This window comes from Anolis carolinensis, unplaced genomic scaffold (genome assembly GCF_035594765.1).
Source record: "Anolis carolinensis isolate JA03-04 unplaced genomic scaffold, rAnoCar3.1.pri scaffold_9, whole genome shotgun sequence".
Taxonomy (NCBI): Eukaryota; Metazoa; Chordata; class Lepidosauria; order Squamata; family Dactyloidae; genus Anolis; species Anolis carolinensis.
Window position 1 is genome coordinate 6,799,462 of NW_026943820.1, and position 19,641 is coordinate 6,819,102.

Consider the following 19,641-nt stretch of genomic DNA (forward strand, 5'->3'; position numbering starts at 1 on the left):
GGCAAATTGCAGCATTCATACTTGTCTCCGACAGACAAAAAAAGGAACAACCAGAAATATTGTATAGCCACAAGCTTTAGGAAATAACATATACTAACTACAGTAGAGTCTCACTTATCCAACATAAACTTTGTCAGTTTGGATTCGGAAATCCCACAATATCTTTGCGTGCTCATTTTCCAATACTTTTGCAGGTTTGTGATCCCACCAGTTCTTTGCTGCTGGGAGGTGGTACTTGAGGCATAAGTTCCAATGAATCATTTGGGCCACATAATTGTGCCTCTGTTTATAGTCTGTCTGTGCGATTTTCTTACAGCAGCTGAGGAGATGATCCATGGTTTCGTCGGTTTCCTTGCACATTATTATTATTTGAAACACAACAAGATGAGTCCACAACAGACACTTTGCTGGCTTGTTAATAAATAATAATAATAATAATAATAATAATAATAATAATAATAATAATACAGTAGAGTCTTGCTTATCCAATGTAAACGGGCCAGCAGAACGTTGGATAAGTAAATATGTTGGATAATAAGGAGGGATTAAGGAAAAACCTATTAAACATCAAATTAGGTTATGATTTTACAAATTAAGCACCAAAAACATCGTGTTATACAACAAATTTGACAGAAAAAGTAGTTCAATACGCAGGAATGCTAAGTAGTAATTGCTGTATTTATGAATTTAGCACCAAAATATTACTATGTATTGAAAACATTGACTACAAAAAAGCGTTGGATAATCCAGAACGTTGGATAAGCGAGTATTGGATAAGTGAGACTCTACTGTACCACCAATTCCTCAATACTTTATTTTCCATACCATAAGACTTCACCACAGCAACACGTGGCCGGACACAGCTCGTAGCAGTATAATTTTGTAGTTTGGAAGAGACACAGGTTGGAAAAGCCGGCTTGAGCTTTTGCAGACTTGAGTCCACTTATGTCTAAACAAAGCTTGCTAAAGTTATTTATGGGACTCCGATAATTTTGAGAGTTGTGGTCCACAAAAAAAGGAACTTTTTAAGGGGTGCAATTAAATAATTTCTTTCCTAGAAACTGGCCCAAAGGGGGTGGCCACCTCATTGAGTAAAAAAAATGTCATTGGGTCTCCGAAGATTTATAACTGGAAAATCAAATAATCCCGTAAAAGAAAGAGAGAGTGAAAGAAACCGGTCTCTTGCCATTAAACTTTCTGCCCAACTCCTGTAATTTTCAACCATTAGTTTGTTTCCCTGTCCAATATTTCTAACATGGGTCCAATACCAGCGATCGCTCCCGTTCCCAGTGGAAGTGAATCTCTTCCAGCAACTTGTTTCATCAAGCTATTAAGATGTCTAAAAACCCCTCGGAGGCTTAGATTAGTAGGTCTGGACTCTTTTTTTCAAAAGAACCCCCAGCTTCCATCCTTTCCCGCCTGAGAAATATTTACGGGTGAATGATTTTTCTACCTTTTTCCAAAGATTTATCGGTTTAATTTAACAGCCGCTCCAAAAATGGAAACATCCCTCCCCATCCAAGACCTGTTGACTGCAAAAGCAACTCTGCCTCGGATGTGCCTTTCAGTCTGGTGAAAAGGACAGTGGAATTTGGGATTCCAAGACATAGCTATGTAATATAAAAAGCTCAAATATTCCAACACTTTACTGATGCTGCTTCCTTTGTTTCTTGGCATCGATTGCCTGAAGCTGACCCTGTTATCATCGCTTCTTGTGTCAGTAAATTCCGCAAGAAACTATCCACTGTGTATCAAAATGCCTTTCCTATAGAAATGCCTTTCCTATACACTCCCAGTCCCAAAAAATCCCATGATAGGGTCACCATAAGTCAGAAATGACTTGAAGGCATACAACAACTACAACAACCATCCCAGTCTTTGATAGACTTTCTCTATCAATTGGATGGTCCCTCTTTCTGGTTCCAAAATGCTACCCGATTTGTCCAACCATCCACACAATGTATTGTCGAAGGCTTTCATGGCCAGAATCACTGGGTTGCTGTGAAAGACTGCTGTAAGACTGCTGTATATATTGTTGCCTTGTTTGATCTTTTGAACTGAAGTTACTTGTAACACAAACCTGAGTGACATTTTATTATACTGCAGGGTATATCTTGGTTCAGAAACTATGGTAAAGCTTCTATTTATTTATATCTACAACCACTATAACAGGGTTGCTGTGAGTATTCCATGTTCCAGAAGCTTTCTCTCCTGACGTTTTGTCCACATCTGTGGCAGGCACCCTCAGACGTTGTGAGTTTCTGGAACATGGCCATACAGCCCGAAAGACTCACAGCAACCCTGTTATAGTGTAGGTATAAATTAATAGAAGCTTTACCATAGTTTCTGAACCAAGATATACCCTACAGTATAATAAAGTGTCACTCAAGTCTTGTGTAACAAATAACAGTAGCTTTACTTCAGTTCAAAAGATCAAACAGGGCAACAATATATACAGCAGTCTTTCTGAATTCACACAGAGAACAGGGGGAATAAACAGTCTGTTTATAGTGGTTGTAGATATAAATAAATAGAAGCATTACCATAGTTTCTGAACCAATATATACCCTGCAGTATAATAAAGTGTCACTCAGTCTTGTGTAACAAGTAACAATAGCTTTACTTCAGTTCAAAAGATTGAACAAGGCAACAATATATACAGCAGTCTTACAGCAGTCTTTCACAGCAAAAGATCAAACAGGGCAATAATATATATACAGTAGTCTTTCTGAATTCACACAGAGAATAGAGGGAATAAACAATCTGTTTATAGTGGTTGTAGATATAAATAAATAGAAGCATTACCACAGTTTCTGAACCAATATATACCCTGCAGTATAATAAAGTGTCACTCAGTCTTGTGTAACAAGTAACAGTAGCTTTTTTTCAACAATATATACAGCAGTCTTTCTGAATTCACACAGATAATAGAGGGAATAAACAATATCTTTATAGTGGTTATAGATATAAATAAATAGAAGCTTTACCGTAGTTTCTGAACCAAGATATACCCTGCAGTATAATAAAGTGTCACTCAGGCTTGTGTAACAAGTGACAGTAGCTTTACTTCTGTTCAAAAGATCAAACAGGGCAACAATATATACAGCAGTCTTTCTGAATTCACACAACAGAGGGAGCAAACAGTCCGCTTAATCAGTCTTTCAATAGGCCTCATTTCCTTATAAATAATCAGGCTTCAGAGAGTTGGCAGCTATTTCATTTCCTGACTATTTCCAGTCAGCGCTCTCGTCACTCTCCGAGGCGAAAGTGGCAGTTAAAGCCGTTTGTCTCAGCAGCAAGCTAGAGACAGTAGCCAATCGGAATTCTGGCTCCTGGCTGACTCAGCCAATCAGCTGTTGACACATGCCTTTCCAGTCAACCTATTCCATCATGGTGTCTTTTTACAAATCCTCACAAACCCATCCACACAATCATAGCCTTCTCTATAGAATCATAGAGTTGGAAGAGACCTCGTGGGCCATTCAGTCCAACCCCCTAGTACAGGAAAATTGCATTCAAAGCACCCCCGACAGATGGCCATCCAGCCTCTGCTTAAAAGCCTCCAAAGAAGGAGCCTCCACCACACTCTGGGGCAGAGAGTTCCACTGCTGAATAGCTCTCACTGTGAGGAAGTTCTTCCTGATGTTCAGGTGGAATCTCCTTTCCTGTAGTTTGAAGCCGTTGTTCCGCGTCCTAGTCTGCAGGGCAGCAGAAAAAAAGCTTGTTCCCATCCTATGACTTTCCTTTGCATATTTATACATGGCCCTCAGCATGTCTCATCTTCTACAGGCTAAACATGCCCAGGTCTTTAAGCCGCTCCTCATAGAGCTTGTTCTCCAGAACCTTGATGATGTTAGTTGCTCTCCTCTGGACACATTCCAGCTTATCAACATCTCCCTTCAATTATGATGCCCAGAATTGGACACAATGTGATTCCAGGTGTGGTCTGACCAAGGAAGAATAGAGTGGTAACATGACTTCTTTGGATCTAGGTACTAAACTCCTATTTATGCACTATTTATCCAAAATCTCATTGGTTTTTTTTAGCTGCCACTATGAAGTACTAGGCTTAAATCCTGCATGACAAATCCACATTAGCAATTTAAGATCTTTAGTGAAAGACTTTCCATGATATCACAATCCCTTCATGTTTGCAGCCTGGTTGGCAAGACAACGTTCTCGGAAGCCAGCGAAGAACACTACCTTGTGACATCACACTTCTTTAGCGTGTGCTTCATCTTCGTCGAGGCCAGCCAATGGCTTTCGTAGTGCACAAAAGTAATAAGTAAATGACCCAGATACCATTAGGGTATCCGGATGGTGTGAAGTCACTCTTTCCTCTTCTCAATCAAAACCATGGCCGAAAGAAACTGGAAAGGGTCGGGGAGCACGGACTGGCTGGAGGCGAAACGGGCAAAGGCATTGAGGGTGTCCAATGACAGGGAGGCCTTGCAGGTATGGAGAAGGCCTCCTGTTCCCATGGGTGTCCTTTTAAGTAATTTAAGAGGCATTTTACTTTGCTCCTCAAACTTACAAAACTCATCTGGATCCATTGTTTCAACTCAGTACGATTTTCTAATGAGTTTTCCCAGCATCCGTCCCTTTTGTGGACAGTACCTGGGCTTCTACATCTTACTTTCTAATCCAGGATAGTCCTAGGACCTGTCATAATAATAATAATAATAATAATAATAATAATAATAATAATAATAATAATAATAATAACTATTTTTATACCCCGCCCCATCTCCCCAAAGGGACTCGGGGCGGCTTACATGGGGCCTAGCCCGATAAAACAATCAAATATCAATGATACAACAATAAAACAATTATACCAGTAAAACCTCAATTATCAGTAAAACAATCGATAAAATCGACATGAAGCATACAATATTAAAACAGGAGACTAATTCATAAAACCCAGTACAGAATGTGCCGGAATGGGGAAGGTATTTCACGGTTGAAATGGACAATAAAGTGCAAAATAACATTGGCAACACCTCAAGAATGGAGATATTATAAAATGGGCAGATAGATCAGTCCAACAACAAATTAAGTGTCAAAGGCCTTTTGGAAGAGCCAGGTTTTTAAGCTCCTTCGGAAGGAGAGGAGGGTAGTTGCATAACTCTCATAGTTGCATAATTTTACCTTCTGCACATTCAGTTTTACTATTGTCTAGGTTTGAAAATTTTGCTGATGGGTTTTATGTTGTTTTATATTGTTTATAGTGTTTTAATTTCATGGTTCTGTGCTTTAATTTATGTTGTTGTTGGGCTTGTCCCCATGTGAGCTGCCCCGAGTCCCTTCAGGGAGATGGAGGCGGGATACAAAAATAAAGTTATTATTATTATTATTATTATTATTATTATTATTATTATTATTATTATTATTATTACACAGCAAACAAGATAGATATGCTGGATTTCGTATCACAAAATCACAAGTCAAACACTTCCCAAGTGTCTAGGACTGTGTGATGTATTTTCGGATGATGCGTGCAAATCCCAGTAGGGTGGCCTTTTGCAGTTGACAGATCGTAATTTTGTCAATGTCTATTGTTTCCAAAAGCCGGCTGAGATCTTTTGGCATGGCACCCAATGTGCCCATCACCACCGGGACCACCTGCACTGTTTTCTGCCAGAGTCTTTCAAGTTCAGTCTTGAGGCCTGATAGAAAATTGCACAGACAGACTACAAACAGAGGCACAACTATGTGGCCCAAATTATTCATTGGAACTTATGCCTCAAGTACCACCTCCCAGCAGCAAAAACTGGTGGGATCACAAACCTGCAAAAGTATTGGAAAATAAGCACGCAAAGATACTGTGGGACTTCCGAACCCAGACTGACAAAGTTCTGGAACACAACACACCAGACATCACAGTTCTGGAAAAAAAAATGGTTTGGATCATTGATGTTGCCATCCCAGGTGACTGTCGCATTGATGAAAAACAACAGGAAAAACTCAACCGCTCTCAGGACCTCAAGATTGAACTTCAAAGACTCTGGCAGAAACCAGTGCAGGTGGTCCCGGTGGTGATCGGCACACTGGGTGCCGTGTCAAAAGATCTCAGCCGGGATTTGGAAACAATAGGCATTGACAAAATTACGATCTGTCAACTGCAAAAGGCCACCTTACTGGGATCTGCACGCATCATCTGAAAATACATCACACAGTCCTAGACACTTGGAAAGTGTTCAACTTGTGGTTTTGCAAAACGAAATCCAGCATATCTATCTTGTTTGCTGTGCCATACAACGTCGTTGTGTTGATAATAATAATAATAATCCTAGACACTTGGGAAGTGTTCGACTTGTGATTTTCTGATATGAAGTCCAGCATATCTATCTTGTTTGCTTGTGTCATAATAATAATAATAGTAATGCATCTACTCTGGATCTTAGCCTGTAAGGCCTGTCCAAGGTGCTGAACCCAAAACAGGTTCAACTCAGTGTGGATTCACTACATTACTCACATCTCGATAATGATTTACAGTAGAGTCTCACTTATCCAACATAAACTGACTGGCAGAATGTTGGATAAGCGAATATGTTGGATAATAAGGAGGCATTAAGGAAAAGCCTATTAAACATCCAATTAGGTTATGATTTTACAAATTAAGCACCAAAACATCATGTTATACAACAAATTTGACAGAAAAAGTAGTTCAATACGCAGTAATGCTATGTAGTAATTACTATATTCATGAATTTAGCACCAAAATATCACGATGCATTGAAAACATTGACTACAAAAATGTGTTGGATAATCCAGAACATTGGATAAGTGAGTGTTGGATAAGTGAGACTCTACTGTACTTGTAAACAAATAGACATATTACATCGCTGGCCCTGCCATTAGCCAGAATGAGGCAGCTGCCTCGAGCATAGGATACTGGACTCCAGTTGATAGCTCTCAAACTTCTAAACGAAAATCCCAAAATAAATTCACAAAAGCCTGAACTCTGTCTGCCTATTTTTAAAACACCTGAAATGTTTATTTTCTAAGAAGTTTTTTCCCACCAGAGCACATTTTTCTTACAAATATTCCCTTTGCTCGGATTTTTCTTGTTTTTAATTTTCTGTCTTGAATGATGCACCTGAGGGTCACAACCACCCAATCTCTTCTGCTCAGTTAAAGAGGATTCGACGGTCCCTTGATTCCATGAAGGTCATGAACGAGAACCTGCTGAAACAGGAGGAGAGAAAAGTGAAGAGATGGCTCAAGAAACAAGCCCAGGTCTCACCCACGGGATCCTATCAGTCATATTGCTTTAAGGTAATGTTGCTTTTTGTAAAGACAGGCCAGCAATTTAGATGTGTTTCATACGCAGGGAGACACAGGACTTTATCGCACAATTCTGCTATCCCACCGCAGTTCGGATAAATACTTAATTGAGTATTTTTGATACAGCACCTCTCTTCCATTGCACCAATTTACCGATCTGTGGCCCACTGATTATACTTTTGCATTTCCTTGTAACCCCAGCTTCCTGAAATTGCACAATTCCAAATTAAAAAAAAAAAACAAGGTGAATTTAATAATAATAATAATAATAATAATAATAATAATAATAATAATAATAATTTTTTGCCGTGACATAAGATCTCAGCCGGTATTTGGAAACAAGAGACATTGACAAAGTTACAATCTGCCAACTGCAAAAGGCCACCCTACTGGGATCTGTGCGCATCATCCGAAAATACATCACACAGTCCTAGACATTTGGGAAGTGTTCGACTTGTGATTTTGTGATACGAAATCCAGCATATCTATCTTGTTTGCTGTGTCATAATAATAATAATAATAATAATAATAATAATAATAATTTTTTTTTGCCGTGCCAAAAGATCTCAGCCGGCATTTGGAAACAATAGACATTGACAAAGTTACAATCTGCCAACTGCAAAAGGCCACCCTACTGGGATCTGCGCGCGTCATCCAAAAATACATCACACAGTCCTAGACGCTTGGGAAGTGTTCGACTTGTGATTTTGTGATACGAAATCCAGCATATCTATCTTGTTTGCTGTGTCATACAATAAAAATAGTAATAATAGTAATAATATTATTATAGTAATAATAATAATAATAATAATAATAATAATAATAATAATAACAATAATATTATAATAATAATATCAACAGCCTGCTGTGGCGCAGGCTGTTGAGCAGCTGCAATAAATCACTCTGACCTTGAGGTCATGAGTTCGAGGCCAACCCGTGGTGGGGTGAGCAATCGTCAATTAAAAATAAAAAATAGCCCCTGCTCGTTGCTGACCTAGCAACCCGAAAGATAGTTGTATCTATCAAGTTGGAAATAAAGTATCACTTATAAAAGTGGGGAGGCAAGTTTAACTAATTTTTACAACGTTGGAATGAGGAAGTGCCATCAGAGTGGATGATGAAGCAGCTGCTCCCCCCTGTGGCCAGAATCGAACATCCCCTCAGGAGAAGGTTAAATTGCCTCTGCGTCTGTCTGTCTCGGTCTCTGTTTGATGTGTTTATGGGCATTGAATGTTTGCCCTATGTGTGTATAATGTGATCCGCCCTGAGGCGCCTTCGGGGTGAGAAGGGCAAAATATAAATACTATAAATACTATAAATAAATAAATAAATAAATAAATAAATAAATAAATAAATAAATAAAAATAATAATAATAATCTTTATTTATATACCTCCCTATCTCCTCAGGGGACTCAGGGCGGTTTCCAACATGATAAAAACAATACAATACAATACACATTATAAAAACAGAACCATACAACAATTTAAAAATAATACAAGTAATAAACATAAATACACAACTTCCACTCCAACAATGAACAATAAAACTAGTAAAAATACCCCATTTACGGGCCAGTTATAGTGACCAGGAGTTCAACATCTTAACTATAAGATATAATGATTGAGGGGAGCAGATAACTTGGGGAAAGAGGTGAGAAGAATGTCACCTTTAGATATCACTTTATTTCCAGCATGGTGGCACAGAAGCATAAAGGACCTATTGCACCAAAGTAGATGACAGGAAAATTGCAGAATTAGGAGCTATTGACAAATCAATAGCTAGGACTGGGAGCATCATTTTTGGAATGGGAGATAGACCAGTAGTTGATGCGCACAGCGTCCTGAGCTCGGGACCATCACCATAAATTGTGATCTAGCTGCAATGCCAGATTGACGGCTCATGCGATAAAGTCCACAGAGAATATCAAATGAAATGAGACCAAATGTTGCCTCTCTGTTCTTTGTTCTACATTGTGCTCACACTCTGTGTGGTTTAGTGTTAAGAAATGGCATCCCTTCTTGTTCTCAATTTGTGGAGATGGTCTCAACATCTTTGTGTGGCCAAAACAAAGCCATTAGTATAGAGGAAGCACATGCATGCGGTTCAGAATTTTATCATTCAAGTCAGTGGTTTCTTAAATTATATCCCCAAATAGCAGCGTTTCTCAATCTGGGGGTCAGGACCCTGGGGGGGGGGGTCACAAACGGGTGTCAGAGGGGTTGACAGACACCATCAGAAAACTGCAAAACTCAAGATCAATGCCCACCAAACCCTTCTTTTGGTCATGGGAGTTCTGTGAGCCAAGGCTGGTTCAATTCCATCATTGGTGGAGTTCAGAATGCTCTTTGATTGTAGGCAAACTATACATCCCAGGACCTACAACTCCAAACTGTCCAGGCCAATACTTCTCAAAACCCACCAGCATTCAAATGTGTGCATACCGGGTATGCATGCCAAGTTTGGTCCAGATCCATCATTGTTTAGGTTCATAGTGCACTCTGGATGTAGGTGAACTAAAACTCCTCTAAATCCCTCCAAAGACATCCAGTATTTTTTGTTGGTTAAAGGGACTCTGTGTGCCAAGTTAGTTCCAGGTTCATCATTGGTGGAGTTCAGAGTGTGCATTGATTGCAGGTGAACTATACATCCCAATCCTTACAAATCTTCCAATCATGGTGAATACTCCCCAAACCTCTCCAGTATGTTCAGTTGCTGATCAATTCCTGTTTGCTGTGAAAAGAAAAGAATAGGAAAGTGTTAAGGGAAAGGGTTAAGGGAGAGGTAAGGAGCCCCGGTGGCGAAGTGTGTTAAAGCACTGAGCTGCTGAACTTGCAGACTGAAAGGTCCCAGGTTCAAATCCCGGGAGCGGAATGAGCTCCCGCTGTCAGCTCCAGCTTCTGCCAACCTAGCAGTTCGAAAACATGCCAATGTGAGTAGATCAATAGGTACCGCTCCGGTGGGAAAGTAACGGCACTCCATGCAGTCATGCCGGCCACATGACCTTGGAGGTGTCTACGGACAACGCTGGCTCTTCGGCTTAGAAATGGAGATGAGCACCAACCCTCAGAGTCAGACATGACTGGACTTAACATCAGAGGAAACCTTTACCTTTAAGGGAGAAGCAGTGAAGTCATGTAAATTCCACACCAATGGAGAGAGAAAGGAACACTGGGATGTCTGAGAAAACACATAAAACTACAAATCCCAGCAGCTACAACAGACAAAATAACCTGCTTTCCCAAGCTCTGTGTTTGCCTCACCTGGCATAAACGGCTCCAAAGTTGGCTAAGAACCCATCATTCCTTCCCCTGTTGCTCCAGAAACTTGGAAATGAAACTGAAATAAAGAGCTGGGGTGGTTGTTGTTGTTTTCTCAAAGTGAAGCATCACCCTTCCCAGCTTTTGCTCAAAGCGACATGAGAATGCAGCGTGTTAAAATGCACCAATTAAAACCAACCGACACTTCTTTTTCCATTGAACGACGTCCAAGTTTCCCTTCTCTTGTATGAAGATAATTGTAGAGAAGGCACCAACATCCTCTTCATTTGAAACAGAGAAAGGTCTCATCACCAGCCCTTTAGGCCTTTAGAGAATATTTTCCTTAAGTGTATTGGATCGGAGTCTCCCAGGGAGTATTTGTCTGTGTTTGCCATCTGTCTCTCACTTCCCCCTGTGAACATGTCTCTTTTTTTTCCTTTGGGGAAAAGGAAACTTTTCTTTCAAAAGCCGGCGTGTTTACCCATCACCAGCTGGCAACCCAAAGAGGAAGTGTGCCTACAATTTGGGTTTGTGTGAGTGGGGGGCATTCAAGTGCCTTACGCGTTTCCATCTCAAATGTATCGCAATAAAGACCAGGCATCTGTTACCATTAACTTCAGAAAGCTGTCTCATTGGAACAAACCAAAGTGTCACTAAGCCTCACCTTCCACTTCCAGAAAAAGGCAGTCAAATGCCTTGCTCAATCTGTTGTTCTCCAAAAGATAAGAGATGATGGAAGAGATGCCATTAAAAACCCAGGACACGACTGTTTTGTATTCACAATCCCAAGTTAACCCTATTTTAGGGGATTCTTAGGTAAAGGTGCTGAACTTGCTGAATGGGGAGCGGAGTGAGCACCTGCTGTAAGCCCCAGAAATGGAGATGGATAGATGGATAGATGGAGATGGAGAGATGGAGATGGAGATGGATAGACAGAGATGGATAGATGGAGATGGGAATGGATAGATGGACAGATGGAGATAGGGATGGATAGATGAAGACGATGAGATGGAGAGATGGAGATGGATAGATGGAAATGGATAGATGGAGATGGAGAGATGGAGATGGAGAGATGGAGATGCAGAAGGATAGATGGAGATGGATAGATGGAGATGGATAGATGGAGATGGAAAGATGGAGATGGAGAAATGGAGATGGATAGATAGAGATGGAGATGGATAGAGATAGAGATGGATAGATGGAGATAGATTGAGATGGAGAGACGGAGATGGAGAGATGGAGATGGATAGATGGAGATGGAAAGATGGGGATGGAGAGATGGAGATAGAGATGGAGAGATGGAGATGGAGAGATGGAGATGGAGAGATGGAGATGGAGATGGAGATGGATAGATGGAGATGGATAGATGGAGATGGAGAGATAGAGATGGAGATGGATAGATGGAGATGGAGAGATGGAGATGGAGATGGAGATGGATAGATGGAGATGGATAGATGGAGATGGAAAGATGGAGATGGAGAAATGGAGATGGATAGATAGAGATGGAGATGGATAGAGATAGAGATGGATAGATGGAGATAGATTGAGATGGAGAGACGGAGATGGAGAGATGGAGATGGATAGATGGAGATGGAAAGATGGGGATGGAGAGATGGAGATAGAGATGGAGAGATGGAGATGGAGAGATGGAGATGGAGAGATGGAGATGGAGATGGAGATGGATAGATGGAGATGGATAGATGGAGATGGAGAGATAGAGATGGAGATGGATAGATGGATAGATGGAGATGGAGAGATGGAAATGGATAGATGGATAGATGGATAGATGGAGAGATGGAGAGATGGAGAGATGGAGAGATGGAGAGATGGAGAGATGGAGAGATGGAGAGATGGAGAGATGGAGAGATGGAGAGATGGAGAGATGGAGAGATGGAGAGATGGAGATGGAGAGATGGAGATAGAGAGATGGAGATGGACATGAGCACCAACCCCCAGAGTCAGACATGACTGGACTTAATGTCAGGGGAAAACCTTTACCTTTAAACCTTACTAAGAAGTCACACACATAAACGTGGAATAAATATGTTGTAGGCACCAGATATCATTTTGATTTCAAAAAATGATGGCCAACAAGTCCCATTTATAGGCCCATTTCAGCCTAGGTTAAGGATAAAGGTCTAAATGCCCTATACATACCAGATCCTAGTTGAGTTTGGAAGCTAAGTAAAGCTCTGGTTAGTACTTGGATGGAAGAACACAATGAGTACCAGGAGCTATGGACTATATTTCCTAAGAAGTACCTGGCAAAATCACCTCTGCACTTTCCTTGCCTAAGAAAACCCTATGAAATGCATTGAGTTGCCATAAGTCAACAGATGACATCAAGGCAGATGCACACACAATAGTTTTTTAAGAATGATGGGATGAGATTACCTTGGATGAATGCAACATGATAAGGAAAGGAGTTACACTTGTATTGTTGAAATACAAGGTGTGTTGAAACCTGATGTTTGCAAAGCAGGATGGACATCTAATACCCAAATAAATAAGTAATGAAACACCTTCTACTTCCACCCACATTTTCCTTTCAAGTCATCCAGCTATCCTGAGTCGAGTCAAGATCTAACCACCGTCACACAGCCACTCTCTGGGAAAGACTCCATTGACATGCCTTGGAGCCAGTTTGGAGACCACTTGCCCAGCTTTGTGAGCTTTCTTCGACTGCCAACCAAAAGGCCAAGCTGCGGTAAGGAACACCATTCTTCTCAAACTCTCCATATATAATAGCATTAATAATAAACTTTTAAACCATAATGAATTTTTTGTGTGTGTCAGGAGCGACTTGAGAAACTGCAAGTCACTTCTGGTGTGAGAGAATTGGCCGTCTGCAAGGACGTTGCCCAGGGGAAATTGCCCGGATGTTTTGATGCTTTACCATCCTTATGAGAGACTTCTCTCATGTCCTTGCATGGAGCTGGAGCTGACAGAGGGAGCTCATCTGCACTCTCACCAGTTTGGATTCAAACTGGCAATCTTCAGGTCAGCAACCCAACCTTCAAGTCAGCAGTCCTACCAGCACAAGGGTTTAACCCACTGCTCCATTGGGGGACTCCAAAGCATAAAATGTCAGCTGGCAATTTTTGATATAATGAATAATACGTATTTGTTTCCCTTTGGGGTCATTACTATGAATTTGGGGACATTTTCACAAATAGACAGCTGACATCCTGTGAAGCAGTTGTGACATAAATTTTAACACTGTTTAAATACAGTAGAGTCTCACTTATCCAAGCCTCGCTTATCCAAAGTTCTGGATTATCCAAGCCATTTTAGTCAATGTTTTCAATATATCATGATATTTTTTGTGCTAAATTCGTAAATACAGTAATTACAACATAACATTACTCTATATTGAACTACTTTTTCTGTCAAATTTGTTGTATAACATGATGTTTTGGTTCTTAATTTGTAAAATCATAACCTAATTTGATGTTTAATAGGCTTTTCCTTAATCCCTCCTTATTATCCAAGATATTTGCTTATCCAAGCTTCTGCCGGACCATTTAGCTTGGATAAGTGAGACTCTACTGTATTTTGATCATGCAGTTTGTTTTGATATTTAAACTATATTTTTAGTTATTTTTTTCTGTCTTTTCCTTAATCTTTTTAAAATGAGGGTGGACAGAATTTATTTTTTCTGGCTGTTCTTTCATTTGGTCATCTAGTTTAATAAAAAGAGAAGTTAGACATTTATTTATTTCTTAGCAACATTTATATCCTGCCAGGGCGGCTTACAAGTTATAGGTACATACAATATATTATATTATTGGTACAGAACAATATAAGCATTATATATTACTATACCACTATGTTGCAATATTATTAGTAATATTACATGTAATATATAATATACAATTATAATAGTGTATTATTATTATATTGTATTACATTATAATATTATTATCAATATTATATGTACAGTAGAGTCTCACTTATCCAAGCTAAACGGGCCGGCAGAACCTTGGATAAGCGAATATCTTGGATAATAAAGAGGGATTAAGGAAAAGCCTATTAAACATCAAATTAGGTTACGGTTTTACAAATTAAGCACCAAAACATTATGTTTTACAACAAATTTAACAGAAAAAGTAGTTCAATACACAGTAATGTTATGTTGCAATTACTGTATTTATGAATTTAGCACCAAAATATCACGATATATTGAAAGCATTGACTACAAAAATGCCTTGGATAATCCAGAAGCTTGGATAATATACAATATATTATATTATTAGTATAGCATAATATTAGTAATATATATTATTACTAGCTGTGCCTGTCCACGCATTGCTGTGGCGAAGTGTGGTGGTATGGGAAATAAAGTACTGAGGAATTGTTGGTAGTTAGTATATGTTATTTCCTAAAGCTTGTGAATATACATTGGCATTCTGGGTTATATAGCTGTGTGGAAGGGCCTTGAGTCTACACTGCCATATAATCGAGTTCAAATCAGATAATCTGTATCTTATAGGCAGTGTGGAAGAGGCCTGAGGCCTAACTGTGCTGAGTAGGTTGCTAGGAGACCAAGTGGGCAGAGCTTAGCCTTCTAACTGGCAGCAATTGGATAAAAAACAATTATTCCTCTCCCTCTAATTAGGACTTTATTTTTCTTTTCTTTTTGTTGTATGAACGTAGAGGCATGGATGAGGGGTTGTGTTGCCAAGTTTAGTGTTTCTGGGATGTGTAGTTTTGTTGTTTTGTCCTAGGCTGAATTTTTTTATCCTTTTATATATATAGATATTGTTATATTGACATAGGAGACATAGATTACAAAATCTATTTATTATTAATATGACTATGATATATGGATTTATTGTTGCTTCTATATTACCATGATAAAATAATTGAAAACACTCTTCAAAAAGCAGTGAGGATATTGTAAACTGGACTTGCAATATCATACATGCTGGCGGTTCACATATACAGTCATGAATGGCTGAACATGATCTGAAAAATCTACCTTTGCAACTTGACCGTGCCTCAACTGAAAAGGAAAAGTCGGATATGAGAGTAACACAAATATGTTGGGTTTTTTCCCCACAGATCGGAAGTCTTCCAAGGATCTCACACCGTTCAGTGGGATAGACTTGCCCATGCAAACCCTTTTGTCAAGAAATATGGTTCCTCGAAGCAGCGTTTCCAACATGTCTTCTGCCAACAAAGACTCCTGGAAGGCCAGCATTTCCAAGCAACCGAGTCTCAACAACAGCATCTCCCTCCAAGAAGCCATGGCCTTCTTTCCTTCCTTGCAAAGGTTGTCGAAAAGAGGAGACAAGCTCTCGCTCCCAGCGGCCCATCTCCCTAAACAGATTTCTGGGCTCCCATCACTACAGAAAAGGCTCAAGAATATGATGGAGAAGGAGCGAGAAGCGGAGAAGTTTAAGCTATTCGAGCCGTTGCCTCAGATCAAACCTGAAGAAATCCTGAGCTGCAGGTCAGAGGGTAACTGTTAATGTGGGATTTGTGTATTGGTAGTGTTTAAATGAAATTTGTGTCTGGCATGTATTGCATATAGGTTGCATCATCCAGAGTATGCTATAGTCTGTAAAGGGTTAATGACTGAGAAGCTGTGTTGACCTTGATGTGTCTTGGGAGTATCCAGACTCAAGTGGTTTTGTACATTACTGATTGCATCAGTTGAGATCTTGCTCTGTTCTGGTTTGTGTCTGCCTAGAGTGAAAGCCAAGCCTGTGTTCGTCTGCAATTCTGTTTTGTTTTATAAAGTAAAGCTTTGTATATACTTTTTAACATAGTTTCTGACGTCTCTTCATTTCTGCGCTCCATTGACAACATACAACTGCTGCTACGCTGCGAATTACTCTGACAGTAACCTAAGGATGCTTTTTTTGGGGTACAACTCTCCAATTCCAATGCTAAGTTGAGGACTCAGAGAGTTGTATTCCAAAGCTCTGTATTGGATCTACAATTGAGGTTGCCAGGTTTCTAGATCCCAGGGAATTATGCTTTTTTGTCATTGGACAGGAAGATAAATCTCAAAGGAAGCAGCAGTGAAGGGAAAAGTCTGGTTTTGTACTAGGAGGTTTTACCTTATCTTAAGAAGGTTGATGTATGTTGCAATTGTGCTGTTTAAGATGGTGGATGCATTCATTGGACCCCATCATGTGATATAGAGCAAGGCATGGAGTCAAGTGCCGGAACCGAATTTCGTGAACCTCCTTGGTGCAGATGTAGTTGAGTAGTTGTTGTGCAAAGAAGCTATACAAAGAAAGGATTCCCTGAAATGCACAGGCAAGAGGCCGCTATAGCTAGAAATGTAATCCAATAATCTGAACTATAAAACAGTAATTAAACCAAAATATAATCCATGTGTTACCAACACACATACATTCATAGAAAGTAAAACTCTATATTCAGAGTTGAGTCCAATGCCCACCAGAGATTATATTTTGGTTTAATTACTGTTTTATGGTTCAGATTTTTGGATTATATTTCTAGCTATAGTGGCCTCTTGTCTGTGCAAAGAAGCTAAACATGCCGCAACTTCTGCATGCGATGGCAAGTTTTTGGTGTGTGAAGTTACCAAGCAGGGTCCTTATAGTGTGCGTTTTTGGGCAGACCACTATCAACCTCCCTGTGTATGTGTTTTTAATGTTGTTTTTTATTGATTGTACTGAAACAATGTGGTTTAGTGTAGGGGTGGTTTCGCACATGCCTTTAGGTGCATGTAATGCTGGCTCATAAAGCTTCAACAAGAAGTGAACAATCAGTCAAAACAATAGCACTTTTAAAACAATAGCAGAGCAGCTAGCCTTAATTACAGGAGGCAAGCCCACACTCAGCTTCCTGATACAGTCTCAGAAAAGAGTCAAGCACATGGCTTCCTAATGCAATCTAAGAAAAGAGTCAAGCAGACGACTTCCTAATGCAGTCTCAGAAAAGAGTCAAGCACATGGCTTCCTAATGCAATCTAAGAAAAGTGTCAGCACAAACTAAGCTTTTTAATGCAATCTTAGACAAGGCTTACCTAAAGCAAGGAGCAAAGCTGACTTCTTGCCTGCTCACAAATAAAGATTATTATTATTATCATTATCATTATCATTATTATTTTATTATGACACAGCAAACAAGATAGACATGCTGGATTTCGTATCACAAAACCACAAGTCAAACACTTCCCAAGTGTCTAGGACTGTGTGATGTATTTTCGGATGATGCATGCAGATCCCAGCAGGGTGGCTTTTTGCAGTTGGCAGATTGTAATTTTGTCAATGTCTCTTGTTTCCAAATGCCGGCTGAGATCTTTTGGCACGGCACCCAATGTGCCCATCACCACCAGGACAACCTGCACTGGTTTCTGCCAGAGTCTTTGAAGTTCAATCTTGAGGTCCTGATAGCGGCTGAGTTTTTCCTATTTTTTTCTGTCAATGCGACTGTCACCTGGGATGGCAACATCAATGATCCAAACCTTTTTCTTTTCCACAACTGTGATGTCTGGTGTGTTGTGTTCCAGAACTTTGTCAGTCTGGATTCGGAAGTCCCAAAGTATCTTTGCATGCTCATTTCCCAATACTTTTGCAGGTTTGTGATCCCACCAGTTCTTTACTGCTGGGAGATGGTACTTGAGGCATAAGTTCCAATGAATCATTTGGGCCACATAGTTGTGCCTCTGTTTGTAGTCTGTCTGTGCGATTTTCTTACAGCAGCTGAGGATATGATCAATGATTTCGTCGGTTTCCTTGCACAGTCTGCATTTTGGGTCATCAGCTGATTTTTCAATCTTGGCCTTAACTGCATTTGTCCTGATGGCTTGCTCCTGGGCTGCAAGGATCAGGCCTTCTGTCTCCTTCTTCAGGGTCCCATTCGTGAGCCAGAGCCAGGTCTTCTCCTTATCAGTTTTTCCTTCAATTTTGTCAAGGAACTTTCCATGCAATGTTTTGTTGTGCCAGCTGTCAGCTCTAGTTTGTAGTGCGGTTTTCTTGTACTGATTTTTTGTCTGCTGTGTTTTGAGGAGTTTCTGATTTTTGACTTCAATCAAAAGTCAAATCAGGTTCTTCACTTTGCTTTACATATTCTGCCAGGGCATGTTCTTCTTCTTTGACTGCTTGACATTATTATTGTTGTTGTTGTTGTTGTTGTTGTTGTTGTTATTATTATTATTATTATTATTATTATTCTCCACTTATGAAGACTTAAGTGCCATACTGAATTCCAGCCATCATGACTACCACTACCTAAGTGTGCTTCCTCACTCCTTCTCTTCTTTTCACAGGTACCTCCGTTTGTCTCAGAGCAATATTGACACTTTGCTGGACCTATGTAAAGAGTCTGGGATCCACGTAGACTTGCATCCACATATGAAAGAATCGGACATCGACGTCAGCACAGTCCTCTCACCCAATACCAGTAGAGCACCGTAGACTGAAGACCGTGCCCAAATGTGGTTGTTTTCAGGTTGGGCACTGTTTCCACAGTGGCCCATAAAATGCAAATTTCCCACCAGTATTTCTACTTGGAATAACCAGACACTTTGGGAATTAAAGGCATAGTTGACAAGAAACTAGGGAAGTCCTCCAGGATTTAGTAATGCAATGATAAAACAAATCTTGCTCTCGCTGTGAGTAAAACTGTAAGGTGACGTTGTTTTCCTCTCCTTTTAACAGCAAGAAAAACTGGTAAACGAGTACTTCATTGGGCCAGATATGTTGACCATGTCATTAACTGGACTAAATACTTGAAAGGTGTTACATTAAATGATACATCCCATTTGTGCACATTCACCCAGATTTGTTTCAAGGTGTGACCAAGGTCTCCAAGATGCTGAATTTTACCCACAAATAGGTCCAGGATTTTCAATAGATCCTTTAGTTTATAGCTTGAGACATGAATGGGTCTGTGGCACACTCTGATATCGGGGCCATGAATCATCACTAGATCCCACAGCAGATTCTCAGATTGAAATACAGTATGTGTTGGATACATAAGTAACCTCTCTTATCCATCCATTGGACGTTTTAGCAGTGCAATGGGTATATTTAGTTTGTGGTTGCAAAAGCAGAGTTTCAGAGTATTACCATTTCATACAGTAATCCTGTTATCAGTGTCAACTAAAGTAG

The 19,641-nt window shown here is 39.9% G+C and overlaps 1 protein-coding gene across 1 annotated transcript; it reads left to right on the forward strand.

Moving 5' to 3' along the window:
- The first annotated feature begins 4,191 nt into the window (after nucleotides 1-4,191).
- On the forward strand, nucleotides 4,192-19,163 carry cunh16orf78 (chromosome unknown C16orf78 homolog). Its single transcript, XM_008120435.3, has 5 exons — nucleotides 4,192-4,455; nucleotides 7,135-7,278; nucleotides 13,100-13,253; nucleotides 15,611-16,001; nucleotides 18,798-19,163. Exons 1-5 carry the CDS (start codon nucleotides 4,357-4,359, stop codon nucleotides 18,943-18,945), a joined length of 936 nt encoding a protein of 311 aa, XP_008118642.3. The 5' UTR covers nucleotides 4,192-4,356; the 3' UTR covers nucleotides 18,946-19,163.
- Nucleotides 19,164-19,641: the final 478 nt, after the last annotated feature.